The 15,770-nt window shown below is 35.7% G+C and overlaps 2 protein-coding genes across 4 annotated transcripts; one reads left to right on the top strand and one right to left on the bottom strand.

Annotated features, from left to right (window-relative positions):
- The first annotated feature begins 1,719 nt into the window (after positions 1-1,719).
- Positions 1,720-4,235, top strand: LOC105167174 (Late embryogenesis abundant protein, group 2). 2 transcript variants are annotated; one of them, XM_011086776.3, is made up of 3 exons: positions 1,730-1,903; positions 2,882-3,840; positions 3,950-4,235. In XM_011086776.3, exons 2-3 carry the CDS (start codon positions 2,884-2,886, stop codon positions 3,953-3,955), a joined length of 963 nt encoding a protein of 320 aa, XP_011085078.1. In that variant the 5' UTR covers positions 1,730-1,903; positions 2,882-2,883; the 3' UTR covers positions 3,956-4,235. The 2 variants fall into 2 exon arrangements, with proteins under 2 accessions (XP_088739014.1, XP_011085078.1); XM_088882888.1 differs by lacking the exon at positions 3,950-4,235 and having other exon boundaries at positions 1,720-1,903; positions 2,882-3,849.
- Positions 4,236-10,690: 6,455 nt separating this feature from the next.
- Positions 10,691-15,415, bottom strand: LOC105167175 (ankyrin repeat protein SKIP35). Of its 2 annotated transcripts, none has more exons than XM_088882737.1 (4): positions 15,150-15,415; positions 13,727-14,920; positions 12,353-12,785; positions 10,691-11,855 (listed from the first exon to the last, which is right to left on the bottom strand). In XM_088882737.1, exons 2-4 carry the CDS (start codon positions 14,422-14,424, stop codon positions 11,049-11,051), a joined length of 1,938 nt encoding a protein of 645 aa, XP_088738863.1. In that variant the 5' UTR covers positions 14,425-14,920; positions 15,150-15,415; the 3' UTR covers positions 10,691-11,048. The 2 variants fall into 2 exon arrangements, with proteins under 2 accessions (XP_088738863.1, XP_088738864.1); XM_088882738.1 differs by having other exon boundaries at positions 15,045-15,415.
- Between the last annotated feature and the right edge of the window lie 355 nt (positions 15,416-15,770).

Genomic DNA, 15,770 nt, shown 5'->3' on the forward strand with positions numbered 1-15,770 from the left:
TTTTTAATAAAATTGTTGGTGAGATTTGTAATTGCTCCCAGTACTTTTTTTTTTTTTTATAGAATTATATTGTGTTATAAATAAATTATATACAATATTAAATATATAGTATAATATTTTAATTTATTGTTAAGTTTCGTAGTAATATAATTAGTAGAAGTATAAGAAATAATATAAATCAAATTATTAAAATATGTATACATAATTTTGTGTAGTTATTGATATTAACAATAAAAATATAAGTTATTTTTAAAAGTTGTTGATCTCACTATATACGAAACAAAAAAAAAAATCAAGAGACGAATTTTTAAATCAAAATACAAAAGGTAAATTACATTTTGCCATCCAAATTATACATGTTTTTATACATTGGTATTTAAACTTTTTTTTGGTTAATTTACCATCTCAACTATATGAAATTTGCACTTTGATATATATGAGAGTTATTGTATTGATTTTCTATCGAAAAAACATTACATGCTGTTATATATGAAAAATAGTAAATCACATAACCCTTAAATATCACATGTGCACTGCTTTTAATTTATTTATTTATTTATTTTTGCCAAAAAACTTGGATTGAACAATTGTAAATGGCAAAATGCAAAAATGTCATAAAGTTGAGATGACAAGTTGAGACAAAAAAAAAAAAAAATAGATACCAAAGTATAAAAATGATCATAATTTATATGGCAAAATTATAATTAACCCAAGGTACAAAATAGTGATTGATCTCATTATATATATAATAAATTAACAATAGAAATAATTAAAATTGTTCAACTATTATTATTATTATTATTATTATTATCTTTATATTAATTCATAGGAATCATCAAATTTTGGCATAGATTTATAAATAATAAAATAGGAATATATACTATGTATCTCGATATAAATATAAAACTAACAAATAGATATAAAAAATTATAAGTTAGTTATTAGGACTTGTCAATTTTAAAAAGTACAAGAGATTTCAAATAGACATTGAAGTATAACATAAAATTTATATATATCATAGTAAATAATTATTTAAAAAATATTATTAAATTTATCTTGTATAAAGATTAAATATATGAATAAAAGTATCATAATTTATTATTATCTAAAATTAAAATGCATGGTGTTGGTTAATAATTATGATATATGGTTAATTTTAAGTATAAAGTTGATAAAATATTAAATATGTAGTTAAATATATAAAAAAAATTATATATATACAAAAAAAAAGGCCCGTGAACTTATGAACATCATGTATTGAGCTCGAGTCGAGCTTCAAATAAAGTCGGCTTGTGAAGCTTACGAGCCAGCTCAACTAATTTGTCACCCTAAATAATAGTAATCAACTTATGAAATCAATATTATTGAATTACATACAAGTATAGGGACTATATTATTTACTAATTAATACTCAAAAGAGACTCATTTTTAAATAAGTCTAAGCTTAAGCTCTTTATTGTGTTTATAATTAAATGAATTTTGACTAAAGATGAATTTATTTGTTAAATAAAAATAATTGACAAAACAAATAATTATATTAAATTTCATAAATGACGTAATTATCCATTAATTGTTTTAGCCTACCTCCATCCATTGAACAACAATTGTGTTTTGTGTTTTATTTTATGCAAATTTTTGTCTTTATTCTTACAGATATTTTGGTATGGTAAGGCGAGGGACAAGTGTAAGGGGCCTCTCTCTCTTCATCGTCGATTCCGCGTTGAGGATCATTTCTTGCCTTGTCGGCAAACAAATCATTTTATCAAAACACACACACACACACACACACGCATCACTCTCTTCATTTTGACATATATATATATATATATATCCAGTGTATATTATTTTACACTATTTTCTTGGATTCATTTTCTTCCTTCGCCGCTCTCTTCACTTGCTACTGGTAATGTTCGTCATACCCACTCTTTCCTATTTGTATGTTTTACGTTTTTCTATCAGTCTTTTTCCTGTAAAAATGTTTGATCCTTAACTTGGAACTTGTTTTATTCTTCTTTTACTTGGTTTCTTTTGCCCATTTTGCTGGTGAGATTTCAGATGGATCACTCTCTAATCTTGGATCCTTTCTTTTTTCCCCTTCAATCCGAAGAGAGAGGGAGAGAAAAAAAAAAGGGGGTCAATCTTGACTAATTCGTTCTTGTACCTTTTCTTTTGAGTTGGGGTTCTGGATCTGGTTGTTCACCTACATCTATATCCTAGAGATCACATGGTTTTATCTTCTTTCTGACTCTATGGAATTGGAGGGTGTTCATTTGTTGCAATCCAAAGTCTTGGCAAAATTAATGTGAAGACTTGATCTTTGAAACTGAGGATCTGGATTTATCTAGGACTTTTTCACAAGGGAGCAAAATGGATAAAAGATTTGAGTATCCTTTCTCAATCACAAACTTCTGCATCTTGAGATGTGGTTTTATGAAGCTCTCATTTTCCTATTCGATTCTGACTGTGAGAATGAAGTTAGATTGGGCTTGTCTGTCTTCTGCAATGATATGCCCTGTTTTTCTTTGGAGATATGATTCTTGTTTGCGAATTGGGAGAGTGTTATTCAACAATTTGAAGTCATCACATAACAAATTCCGGGACGATTCTTGATTTGACTCTAATTTTGGACTTGATGTTTGACTTTAAATAGGATTTATAGAAGATAAGCTTCTTGTCTGATGTTATCTTTATGAAACTTGTTGGACAATGACAAGTACAAATAATGTTCTTAAATCATGGATATAGACCTATATTTTTAAGTTCATTCTCTAGTTACTAACTTCATTTGATTGAACATGCACTGCTTCATTGCCAAATGTCATTTTCCTCCCTTTTTTGTCTAACTATTTATTTCAACTACTTGGAATCTTTTGCTCAACAGATATGGCATCTTGTGATAAACCTGATGTTGTCGAGAGAGAAGTCCAGGACAGAGAGCCTAAGGAAGACAATAAAGATGAAGAGAAGGGTGGATTTCTGGAGAAGGTTAAGGATTTCATCCATGATGTAGGTGAGAAAATTGAGGAAACAATAGGATTCGGGAAGCCAACTGCCGATGTTACTGCGATTCATATTCCTCACATCAATCTCGAAAAGGCGGATTTAGTTGTGGATGTCCTTGTGAAGAACCCGAATCCAATTCCTATCCCTCTCATCGACATAAACTATTTAATCGAGAGCGATGGGAGGAAACTAGTATCTGGACTGATTCCAGATGCTGGAACGATACATGCACATGGTTCGGAGACTGTTAAGATACCTGTCTGTCTGATATATGACGACATCAAGAGCACATACGATGATATAAAGCCTGGAAGCATCATTCCTTACAAAATCAAGGTTGACCTCATAGTGGATGTCCCCGTGTTTGGAAGGCTTACTCTTCCTCTTGAGAAGACTGGAGAAATCCCAATACCTTACAAGCCAGATATTGATCTCGAGAAAATTCATTTTGAGAAGTTCTCATTTGAAGAAACTATTGCAACTCTTCATGTGAAGTTGGAGAACATGAACGATTTTGACCTCGGGCTTAATGGTCTTGACTGCGAGGTCTGGCTATCTGATGTGAGCATTGGGGGGACCGAACTTGCAAAATCGGTTGAAATTAAAAAGAATGGAATCAGCTATGTCGACATCCCCATCACCTTTAGGCCTAAAGACTTTGGTTCTGCTCTGTGGGACATGATTAGAGGGCGAGGAACGGGGTACACTCTGAAAGGACACATTAATGTGGACACACCTTTTGGAGGAATGAAGTTACCTATCTCCAAGGAGGGGGGTACGACTCGTCTTAAGAAGAAGAAGGAAGATAGATGTGAAGATGACGACGACGAGGATGAGGTATGCTGACCTCCTATTACATAAGAATATTGTTGTGCATATATGGGGTAAAATTAGAGAAATGAGTGGAATACTGGTATGTATAACGTAATGTGTTTTTGGTGTGCAGGAGTGAGGAGTTGTTAGAAGTGGGAGCTGTTTCTTGTTTCTGGGCAAGATAATAATAAAAGATGGAAAGTGGAGTGGAGAGTGGAGAAGAGGGACGTCAGAACTACAATTATTATGATGTTGGTGTTGTTTTGGGAGTGTGGTCTCTTCACATGCTTCTTGCACGAACAAACAAACAAACATTAATGTTGGAATAGGAAGTTGGTTGTTAATTTATTTGTAAACTGAGTGTAGTAGTGTGCTATTTCTAATTCTAGTTGATGGATTGTTGTGTTGGGTGTTGAAAATGGTGTCGTGATGTTGTTGATGCCCTCTCGCAAACAGGCAGGCAATGTCATTAGGGGTTGGGGTTAGCTCCTAATCCATCCTATATATATCACAACCACCACCTAATTAGCAACAAACAATGCATCATCATCCTGTGCTGCTCATGTCTTAATCAAAGTCGTTAGTTGTAGCCATGGAAATGAAAGAGTATCATCGTCATGAGATATAATTTTAGAAGCAAGATGATGATGATGATGAAATATAGATAAAAAATGGAAAACTAGGCGTGATTGTAAATATGAGATGATGGATTGAAATTAATGTAATTGTAGGCGCATCTATTTGCAGCGCAGGTACCCAAATTTGAACCTCACAGTTATCACCTTACTCGAGTTAATTATTTTAATATTATTACAAAATATAAAAATATAATTTATATAAAATATAATAAATTTATAATGAGTCGTTTATGTGATACACGATTCAAATTAAAAAATATTATTTTGAAAAAAATTACATGTCGTGGATGGCATCCACGACTTGATGTTATTTTTTTATTTTATTATTTTTTTCTTTTAATTTAATTTTTAAAAAAATACTTATATTCAATTATTTTTTAATAACATAATAAAATTAAAAAAATCATAATGTTAAAATTGTATTAATTTAAAAAATACAATGAACTATACAAAAGTAAAGATATATATTTTTTTATACAATTTTAAAAAAATACAATACATAGTGCAAATATTAAAAATGTCCATTCCACAATGGCGTCTATAGCGTTGACGTCGAGGTCTTCTTATTTCCTCGTCCACATTTTGTGTTGGTTCATTTTGTGCCTCATTATTATCACCATTGGTATTAATGTTAATCAACTTGATGTTGTTGTAGAACTAGACTCCACATTTCACATTATCACGATATGCACTAAATGATGGAAATGAAATTGGTGAAATATTGTATCCTAATGCATATGGTTGAAACTAATCATCTTGTGGCATGTAGTAATTTTGAGGTGTATACACTGTAGAAGGATTAGTTGTATTCACCCCAATATCATGACGTTCAACTAAACCAATAGACATTCGGCTAAAACTTCTTCTTTGCCTGTGGGATGTGGTGGGAGCATCAGTGGATGTCGTAGGAATTTGTTGTGGCTGATGAGTTATGGTTTCCTTGATAATTTATAACTCGTGTTCGAATCTGTCCACCAATTGACTATACCCTTCAATATTTATTGGTCTAGATTTACACAAAGATTCAAGGACATTCACCTTTTTTGCCTTAAGAATATAGAAAAATAATGAATGTTGTGTTGTAAAAAATTATTTAAAATAAAGTATGCAATATTATATAACATACCACAACTTACATTATAGGTGAATCTACCCGCTTTTCACATGTCTATTAGTAGATGACGAATGAAATTTCATGTTATGTTGTAATACTATTCCCAATACCATCGTTCTATATCTCTTCTATTGAAAATGGGTGGCCTTTGCCCAATCGTGTCATATCGTCTTTGTCATATAGTGATGTATTGTATGTGCTGCAAGTTCCAATCCATGATGTAGGCTCATGTCCCTAGTATCCGTCGGTTCTAGAATATTCTACCTCATCTCGAATTGGCGGACCCGGGTACTTCTAATCGCGATTTTTTGTGCAGGCACCTCTAATTATGTCATAGAATATTATATTCCCAATATGGTCACTGTTACCCAAGGACTTGAAAATATTGAAATCAATTACACAGAGCCTACCCAATCATATACTCACGTATTCGAAAATTTTATACTCAATGAGCCTGAGGCAGAAGACCCTGCCGGAAACTTTATAACCCATAAGGCTGAGCTAGAATACCCTTTTGCGGACACTTTTGCCTACAATTCAAATGGTGCTTTTGAACTAGATGAAGTGGAATGTCTAACTCCATCCGAGAATGGACCAAACGATGTTGACATAATATTGTGGTTGAAATATTTGCACAAGGTACGTCATCATCCCTTAAACCGGCTATGCAAAACAGGACTACTCAGCAAGCGTTGTATCATTCTATTTTTTGAACGAATATTTCCGGATGTACCTGCTGATTCCATTGATTTTGTGCCACCTCACGGCGTATTGCTTGAGGCATGTTAAAGGATCTTTATTAGACAACTAAATTTGAATATCAAATCAAAAAATTCAATCAAATTATGGAAGAGATAAAGAGCCAAAAACTAGGTGGGTTTGAATTCTTAGACCAGATTAATAAGAAAAAATGGACAGCTTCTCATGATGGTGGATGGCGATGCTGTATTTTGACGACCAAACATGTCAGAATGCATCAATGGAGTTTTGAAAGGGACTTACCGCCTACCATTGACAGCAATAGTTGAGATGACACGTTAACGTATTATTCATTATTTTCGTGAGAGGTTTGTAAAGAGTAGTGTAATGTTGACCAACAACCAACTGTGGACGAATTTTGCGTATAAAATGTTCACACAGTGGCAACAAAATTCTATTGAGCATACAGTTACAAAATACCATCAGTTTCAATAGTTCACTTCGGTTGTTATAAAACATCAGAATGGACATTGACTCTATCCATGTTGTCAAAATTGCGACTGAGAATGTGCATGCGGCAAGTGGACTCAATTTGACATTCCTTGTAGTCACGCTCAAAAAGTATGCATTGCATACATGATTAATGCTGCATCAATGGTGAAGGATTATTATGATTTAATGACTTAAAAAAAATACATATTCTAAGTCATTTGAACTTGTGTATTCCGAAGATAAATTGGGAAATTTGAGTTGGTCCACGACACTACTGTTCGTATCTCTACTCGCCCTGATCAAAACCAAACATCATGTATTCACAACAAGATGGATTGGCTACAAACGCGTGAAAGACAATAGATCCAACAAAAGAGATTCTTCTACACAATCAAATGTGCTGGTGCGGGGTTCTCAGCAATAATTGACTTTTTTAATTGCATTTTTTAGAATTGTATAAAAAAATATACACTATTATATTTGTATAGTTCATTGTATTTTGTAAATTAATACAATTTTAACATTATATTTTTTTAATTTTATTATGTTGTTAAAAATTAATTGAATATAATTAATTTATATAAAATAAACTAAACAACAAAAATAAAAAAATAATGTTGTGGATGCTATCCAGACATGCAATTTTTTTTAAAAAAGATATTTTTTAATTCGAGTCGTGAATGACTCATTATAAATTTATTATATATTACATATAAATTATATTTTTATAATTTTTTTAATAATAATTAACCCACCTTACCTCCTCCAAGCACTATCATCCACAGCTTCCATGTGCATCCCAAAATTAACATTAAATTCATATAATAAAGTGTGTATATGTATTCTCCCTCTCAATCGACTCAAAATTAATCAAAGAGATGTGGGAAAGTAATAAGTTGTTAAATAGGTAGGAATAGGATAGCATCCTTGTAAATGTAACCACAACTACAGTACTACTGTATACTCTCTTATTCATTTCTGTGGGTAAGACCGCAACCGCAAGAGGCTGCTGCCGCCGCCTTTGAGAAAAGCAGAGCATACCAGTACTGTAATTGACAAATTGCAATTCATAATAATAATAATAGTAATATTGGGTTGACGTAATATATAAATAATAAGGGAGAAATGGTGAAGCGCAGACAGAGAAACATGGTGGTCATGGTTTTGGTTTCAAGTAGTGAAGGGGGGGCATCATAACCCAACATGCTGCAAACAAATGGACCAGCCCCCACCCCTCATCATCATCATCATGCTCTCCCTCTCTCTCTCTCACACACATACATACACATGCAATTATTATTTAACAATATTGTGCAGTTGTTAATCTAAGAAGCAGCAGCAGCAATGTTTGTTTGGATGAAATAATTTGTGTAAGTAGGAAGCTATAATTAAAGAAAGACAGGGACAATGGTAGTGGTAATGGTGGGGAATGCTGCAATAATACAACACACAATGTTTGAACTTGTGCTGACAATCAGTGTTGCATATGTTATTAGAGAGCGTCCACAATATTAATAATTAATGAAATGAAAAGAAATGAAAGAGGGTGGGGGTGGGGGTACGAGGAATTAGAAAATGCAAAATGCAAAATGCAATGAATGAGATTAATTACAAGAGAGGAGAGGAGAGGTGACACATGAGAAGAATTTCCATTTTTATTGATGATGATGATGATTCTGTCTGCTCACATTAATTTATAATAATACGACCATCATCTCACATGCCCATTCATCTTCATTCATTTCTTCTCTATTAATTAATAATAGAATGGATTAGTGTATGATGAAGAAGAAAAATTGTGGTGTGGTGTTGGGGAAGAAGAAAGAATGGAAGGCAGTTTGATTTGTAGGTTGAATTATTAGAAATAAATACTACACACCAAAACAAAAAGGCCCAAAACACTCTATTACTATTTTAGTCATAGGTTGAAACTGGAAAAGGAGTAGAAAGTGAGAGAGAAAGTCGGTTTGATTTGATTTGCAAGCTTCACTACTCTCTCTCTCTCTCTCTCTATAGTAACAAGTAATTTAATTTGGTAAGAGAGAGAGAGAGAGAGAAATGAGCTGACAATATAAAAAACTGTTTTACTTGCAATCCAAGGCATACTCTCACTTTGAAGAAGAATATATGAATGAAAGGGGTTAAAGTTGAAGACCCTCATCTCCATCATCCCCCCCTTCACATTCAAATATTTGCTTCTCATTAACAAAACCTCTCCACTTGATCAGTTTCCTCATTCACGGAATCTGACCTCTCTCTCTCTCTCACATACACACACAAGTGGGAGCTGCTTCTTGAATCAATACTTTAATAATAATCTATAAATAGCATACATCCCCCTCACTCACTCTCTCTCTCTCAATCAAAGACACAAGTAGCAAGTAGGCAACCCCCCACCCCATTATCATCCAATCAATTTCTCTTTCTTACTCCCTAATAAACCAATCCTCCCCACCTCCACTCCAACTTAATAATAAATAATAATACCCCACTCTCCACATGTCTCTCTCTCTCTCTCTCTCTCTCTATATATATATATATATATATATACACTTCCCTTTTCCTTTCTTTCTTCTTTTCTATATATTATTTCTCTCTTCCAACATTGGTTTCTCGAGCAACATAAAAACCACCAATCTTCAATACACCCAAACCTTGTACAATTAGCCAATTTCTGATTCTGTTGAAAATCTGAAAAACAAATTTCTTGACTTTCATTTACCAATCAGCTAGCTAGCTGATGTTGGGTTCCTTCTGTTTCTAATTCAAACTCCGCTCTTTCTCCTGATTTTCAATTGCTGTTGCCCCACCAATCAATCAATCCAAATCTCTGTATGTTACCATAAACTTGAAGAATTAAGGGAGTTTAATTTGGAGTTGATCCAAGAGAGACGTCTACGAATTGTACTCGGCTTGATTTCTTCTTCTTCTTCTAAATGAGTGTGGAGCAGCAGGAGCCCAGGTCGACCAAAATGGACTTGATGAATCTTCAACATCGCTACTTGAACAGCATTATGGATGTAACAACATCAAACAGACTCATTAATCCTCCAAGAATCAACAACAACAGCACACATCGGCTTCAAGTAAAGAAACTGGACTGCCGCCGCTCTTTCTCACAAGGGCAGGGCAATAAGATATTCCGCTATTTCACTTTTCAGTCGCTCTTTCTGCTCCTTTGCCTCACGATTTCCTTGCTAATACTGCCGCTCCTGCTACCGCCATTGCCGCCTCCGCCGTTGCTGCTGCTTCTGCTCCCTATCCTTATTCTGACACTGCTCATGGTGTTGGCATTCATGCCCTCTGATGGCTGCAGGGATGCGACTCATACTTCCTTGTAAATGGTGTGGAGAAGAGAATCTTCCATCACCGTACTATTTTTTTGTTGCCATGGAAAATGAATATACTTCACTTATTTCATTTCTTATATAAATATGCATTCATTCATCTTATTATTAGCTTCCATACCTAGATGCAATCTTTCCTTACTTTCTCATCTTTGCTCCCTTGGGGGTCTGGGTTCAAGTACGCATTCTCAATGCATGCAATCTGCCTCCTCCAAACCATTTTGCATCTCACATTTTTCGTCTTGTGTGACGGCTATATATATTTGCATACATATATCTGTGTGTATTTTGAAGTTTAATTAGTATTTCATCTGACACATATTTTGTTTATATACATACGCACATTATATGGATATAAAATCATTTATACGCGCCTTAACAAATCTAATACACAGATTTCTTGTGCATAACCACATGGGACTTGTATTTGACTTGGAGATGGTTTTGATCAAGTTTATATATAGAGTGCAACCGCAGGAACATAGTCCAAGGCCATTGATAACAACACATCGGAATGTATTACAGGACGGGAAATTTTGCTCTTAGGTCACCATACAAAGGACCCCTCATAATGAAATTCCCAATTCAAACGCATGTATGGAAACATTTCCACCATCCAAATACTTCCTTCCTTATCATAATATCACATTTACATCAACCGCCTCATCATCAGTAGCATTTATTATTAGTTAAAAGAAACCCTTTGCTATTGCACACCCACAAAGGGCTAAGATGACTTGGGGTGAACTTAGTATTACAAGTGACCATTACTTTGCCAACCACTTTCATCTTCCAAACTAGGCTTTCGGCATCAGCAGAAGGTGAAGAACATAGGATAGTAGCCACCAAACTACTTAAAACTGCTAATACATAGTTATCTTCTATAACATTAGAGGGAGATGAAGGGCGGAAAAACAGAATGCTTTTCAACTTCTAGAATTCCTAATCACATTCCTGGGATATAGCAAGAAATGGAGGGAGGTGATGCTCCAAGACTGCCAGCAGTTCCCTCCTTTGGTTGGGTTTGTCTAGCACCACACCTCCAAGCCTTCTTGCAGCTTCAACAAGCTGGCCCCGATGCCTTTGTGATAACAAGCTGCCTCCAGCCTCGATGCACTCCCTGTACAGTGGCAGATAAGCAATTGCCACCCTCAACGGGCCAGGGAGATCCTGTAAACAAATTGGAGATTGGCTGTATCTTAGAATCTGCACCAGGTTTGAGAAATGTGCTTCTCCTTGTCTGAGTCCGTCCAAGAAAGCTGCCTCTGACCAATGCTCTTGGAGAAAAGCCTTGAGCTCTGGAGCAACTGCCTCATCATTGGACCTAGCAATGCTGTCAGCAACAGAATAGGTAGCAGCAGGATCACGTAAGAAATCTGAACGGAGCAGGAATGATACCCCTTCAAGAGACCTGCTACTTCTTTCACCAGCAGCCTTGAGAATTTCAATACTAAGGGCGGCAAGAACGTGCTCGGGCACGTGAGGGAGGAGATGGGCTGCTACCTCTACTTGACTGCTTGATGTGGCAGCCGTAAGAGCGAGACAAAGTTCCATGTCTCGGCAACCCCTTTGAACAAACCATTCGACAACTGGCATGCAACCCCTCTCCGCGGCTCTCATTAAAGGCCCCAAGAAAGCCCCAGCATTGCCCTCCTCCACTAGACACTCCATAGTGCCAATTTTACCGTAATGAGAAGCAAATCCCAGGGCCAGGTCAACATCCACATCCAAGCTATTCCGTTGAGCAATCTAATAGCATCCCAAATTGAGGTAAACATGTTAGCAAGATGCAGCCTAGTTAACGATGCTAAAAGCAAAAGCTGTAACTATATATGAAATATGAGAAGGAATGAGAGAAAGCAGTCGCATGCTTCAAAAACTTCAGCTTACAGAGGCAAAATCAGTTATATTAATGTCCACTTTACAACGTATATTAACATAAAGCAGGAGGTGATAACATGACTAAGATACCATACCATTTAAGCGATGGAAGACTATTGGCTACACTGGCACACAAACCAAATTCAACCAACACCATTTCTTCTTAAATGACAAACATATTACCAGGAAATTTCACACCATAAAGCATCCAGTACAAAATTACAAATAAGCAGGTACCACACCATGTAGCCCTGATTTCCTGAATATAACGAATCAACAGGTTTTATGGAGTCTATGGACACAGAAATTCATGAAGAACTTGTGCAAAAGCATTGATCAATCACAAGCCTGCCAAAACAAGATACCTGCAATAAAATGCGAACAAGCTCTGTGCTCCCAAAGCGTGAAGCCTCCAGAAAACATTGGTTAACATTATCTGCACCCCCCTCAACCAGCATGCCCAACAATCCTTGGATTGCAGTTGCTGATATACCTGATGACCAACCATTATCAAATGCACTGGAAAATAACGTAAGAGGGAAGCAAGCTGCATCAAATGCTTCGGAGAAATCCTTCCCAGTAAGATGGTTGCCGACAAGATCGAGGAAGGTCTTGAAAGCAGATAATTGTAGTTGGATCTCAAGAGCAGATTTATGGCCCACTCTGTTTAGATTACCCTGGGAACGAGAATGGAAACTTATACATTTAAGAGCCCACTCAGTAAATTTCTGAACCTTGGCACCTGCCTCTGCTTTTAGAACTTCATCACCACTGCATTCCTGAAGCCTTTCACTCAACCTGCAAGAATGGGAGGGAGAAAAGCCTCATTACAAATGCTAAACATATATACAATGCTACAGGAAAAAAAATGTGGGGCCATCACAATAAACTAGGGCAGCATCCTAGACCGTAATAATTTTCTCTTCAACTACTGTTGATTCTTCAAGATGACAATGCCAAAATGTGCTATTTCACAACTATTCAAACTTTATTTCTCGATCTTATCAGTAACATTTGTGGTAATTTCAACCACCTCTTCAACTAACACGAGCTTTGTGCAGACTTTCAGTGGAAGCATGAAATTTGTGCTTTTTCTGGGGAGAAAATGGGTACGCGCTAGATTACAGAGGCATCCGGGAATGAGAGAACGTTTGATAACACTAGTAGTAGCACTTGTTTTGTGTTGAAACTTGAAAGATGCTTGCATAATTGGTCATTTCGATAATGCTGAAAGGCCTGTTAATTTTCTGACTGCTTAAAGTCAAATTAGTTTGAGAAGATCACAGAAAGTTGGCGTTTAATGGGCTTTAAAGCATGATAGAGTTAAATTGTGTTAATCATGTAAACATATTTACATATAAATACAAACAGTTATAATTTGACTTTAACATGCTCGCTTACGTAATTATGTGCCTATGGTTGAGTTTTCATCTAATTTATATCATTGTAGGTTATGTGCAAGTGAGACTCGAACAGATCCTTATGAAGAGAGAACTGGGATTGAGTTCATTGTAAGTTTCATGGATTTGGATTATTCTCGGTAATTGGATACAATTTCCCAACAGATTCGAACTACTGGATCTTCATCTCTCTCCATGTGATTTTCTGTGATTACCTGTATTCATCTTACTACAAACAGGACAAACATGAAAACAGGTTTACATCTTTTTTAAAGAATACAAAAGTGTAGAGATAAAGAAAATATAATTATTAATATACACAATGTGGAAGCCTCATACCTTTGTGACATCATAGTCACCGTGTCCGCGAGGCTCATTGTTTGACTCTGACAAGCAGAGACACAAGAAGCAAGAAATGAAGTCCTAAGTGCAGCTCGAGTGAAGTCATATGCCCCATGAGCAATGATCTTGTTGATTATTCCAGTGATTCCATAAAATTCTTGTTGTGTGCTCAAGAACCAGATTGAATCCAAAGAAATGCACAGTGCATCATTTAGAGTCTGCGGGTCTGCCAAAAATATCAGGCTTTCAGCAAGCTCCCAATCATGTGAACACACAGCCCCCTGAAACAACCGTCCTAACTCAATTCTATCTTGTCGACTGAGCTTCCTATCATTTTTCCCATTTTTTGAATCATAAGCAGCCAATTTGGATTTAAGTTTCTCAGCACCACAACTACAAGCACTTGTGCTCAAATCTTCCTTAATTACAAGCGGAGCTTCTCTTGAGAAAATCACATTGCCATGGCATCCTCCATCACTCTTCTCTGAACAAAAACCTGCAATCTCTGTCCCAAGTTCTATCTCATTGCTAAGACTCGATACTCCAGCCTCAGCGGTTTCCATTCCCATCATTTCAACTTCAGCACACTGAGGCTCTTCCATATTAATGTCATCCCCAATATTTAAGTCTTGGCTTCCGATTTCACTGTTGGAGTCGGTTTCCCTTCCCAAAAAGAACACTTTCTTTGTTTCCATTTCGGTCTCAAGCACCTAACCTAACTGACAAACCAAAAGCACTAATATGATTCCCCTTTTTGTTTAGTTTATCACCAGAAAGAGATCTCAAGAATTCAGGTATTACCCATTCAACTACTTGAGAAAATCCAACGCTCAATGCCACCTTATAACTCAACAAATTCAGATAATCCCTCACCTGATAACTGCCCCAAATCCAGAATTCTTATTATGAGCACGTAATTGAATTTCCGTCCACAATCCAAAACCACCAACACAGTATCAATTCAGAGATCAAACCCCTTTTTCTCCAATTATTATTATTGTTATTTTTTTTTTTCATAAAACTAAATGTATAAAACGGAGAAATTCACAGAAGAGCAAAAACCCATCAGAGATTCCAGAAGAAATGTCAGCTTTGCACTCCAGCCCAGAATCAGGTGAAAAGCTTTAGAAAATGCCCAAAACCCTTCACCTCCTTCAAGGTTTGCAGAAATGGATCACCAGCGGCAGAACCCTAAAAATTCATAAAAATTAAAATAATCAGAACGAATAGCAACAAAATGACCTCAATAAAACGAACCATAATTGAAAAAGAGAAAAGAAAAGGAACAAGGAAAGCGGAAAAAGCTGACACGCACAAAATCTCGTGTTGATACAAACGAATCAAAAGAAGGGAAGAGGTTGAATGAACAAAAATACAGAAAATGTATGATAAGACGGAGGGAGGGAGAGAGGTGCAATACCTGAATGAATGAATAATTGAGAGTGGGGAGAGAAAGGAAAGAAATTGGTGGGGTGGGGTTGGGTATTAGTTTGGGTGGATGGTGGTGAGGCTGAGGGATTGAGTGAGGGGGGGGTATGTTATTTGTGTTTCTGTTCTCTGGTTAATAATAAAAAGTTGCTATTATTAATGTAAAATTTTTGGCTTGCACTCCAATTCCAATTCCAATCATTTCCCCTTATTTCAAGGGACTGGGAGCAATCCATCCGCCTGCCCTGCAGTGCCGCCTCCCCTTATATTACTCTACTTCTTTCGTTTTTTGTGCTACTAGTTTGCAATTAAAATCCCCTGTGAATTGAAAAAGGGATAGCAATTGCACGCAGACTTGCAGGGACTACAGCTTGCCCCATACCCACATCCACCCCACACCAACATTTAGTAGTTTCAATTCAAGCCTTTATTTATGTTTAAGAAAGCACATTGTCTTGTCTTGGCATACACACAACTCTCAATAATAATAGTCAGTAGTCACCATCCTTGCATAATTAAATATTTGTTGCTAACTAAATATTGTAATCATATTCGCTCTAAACTTTATATTTCCACAAAATTAAATATGGCTAATTATATAATATAATATAAT

This window comes from Sesamum indicum, linkage group LG7 (genome assembly GCF_026168435.1).
Source record: "Sesamum indicum cultivar Baizhima isolate 11 linkage group LG7, ASM2616843v1, whole genome shotgun sequence".
NCBI lineage: Eukaryota > Viridiplantae > Streptophyta > Magnoliopsida > Lamiales > Pedaliaceae > Sesamum > Sesamum indicum.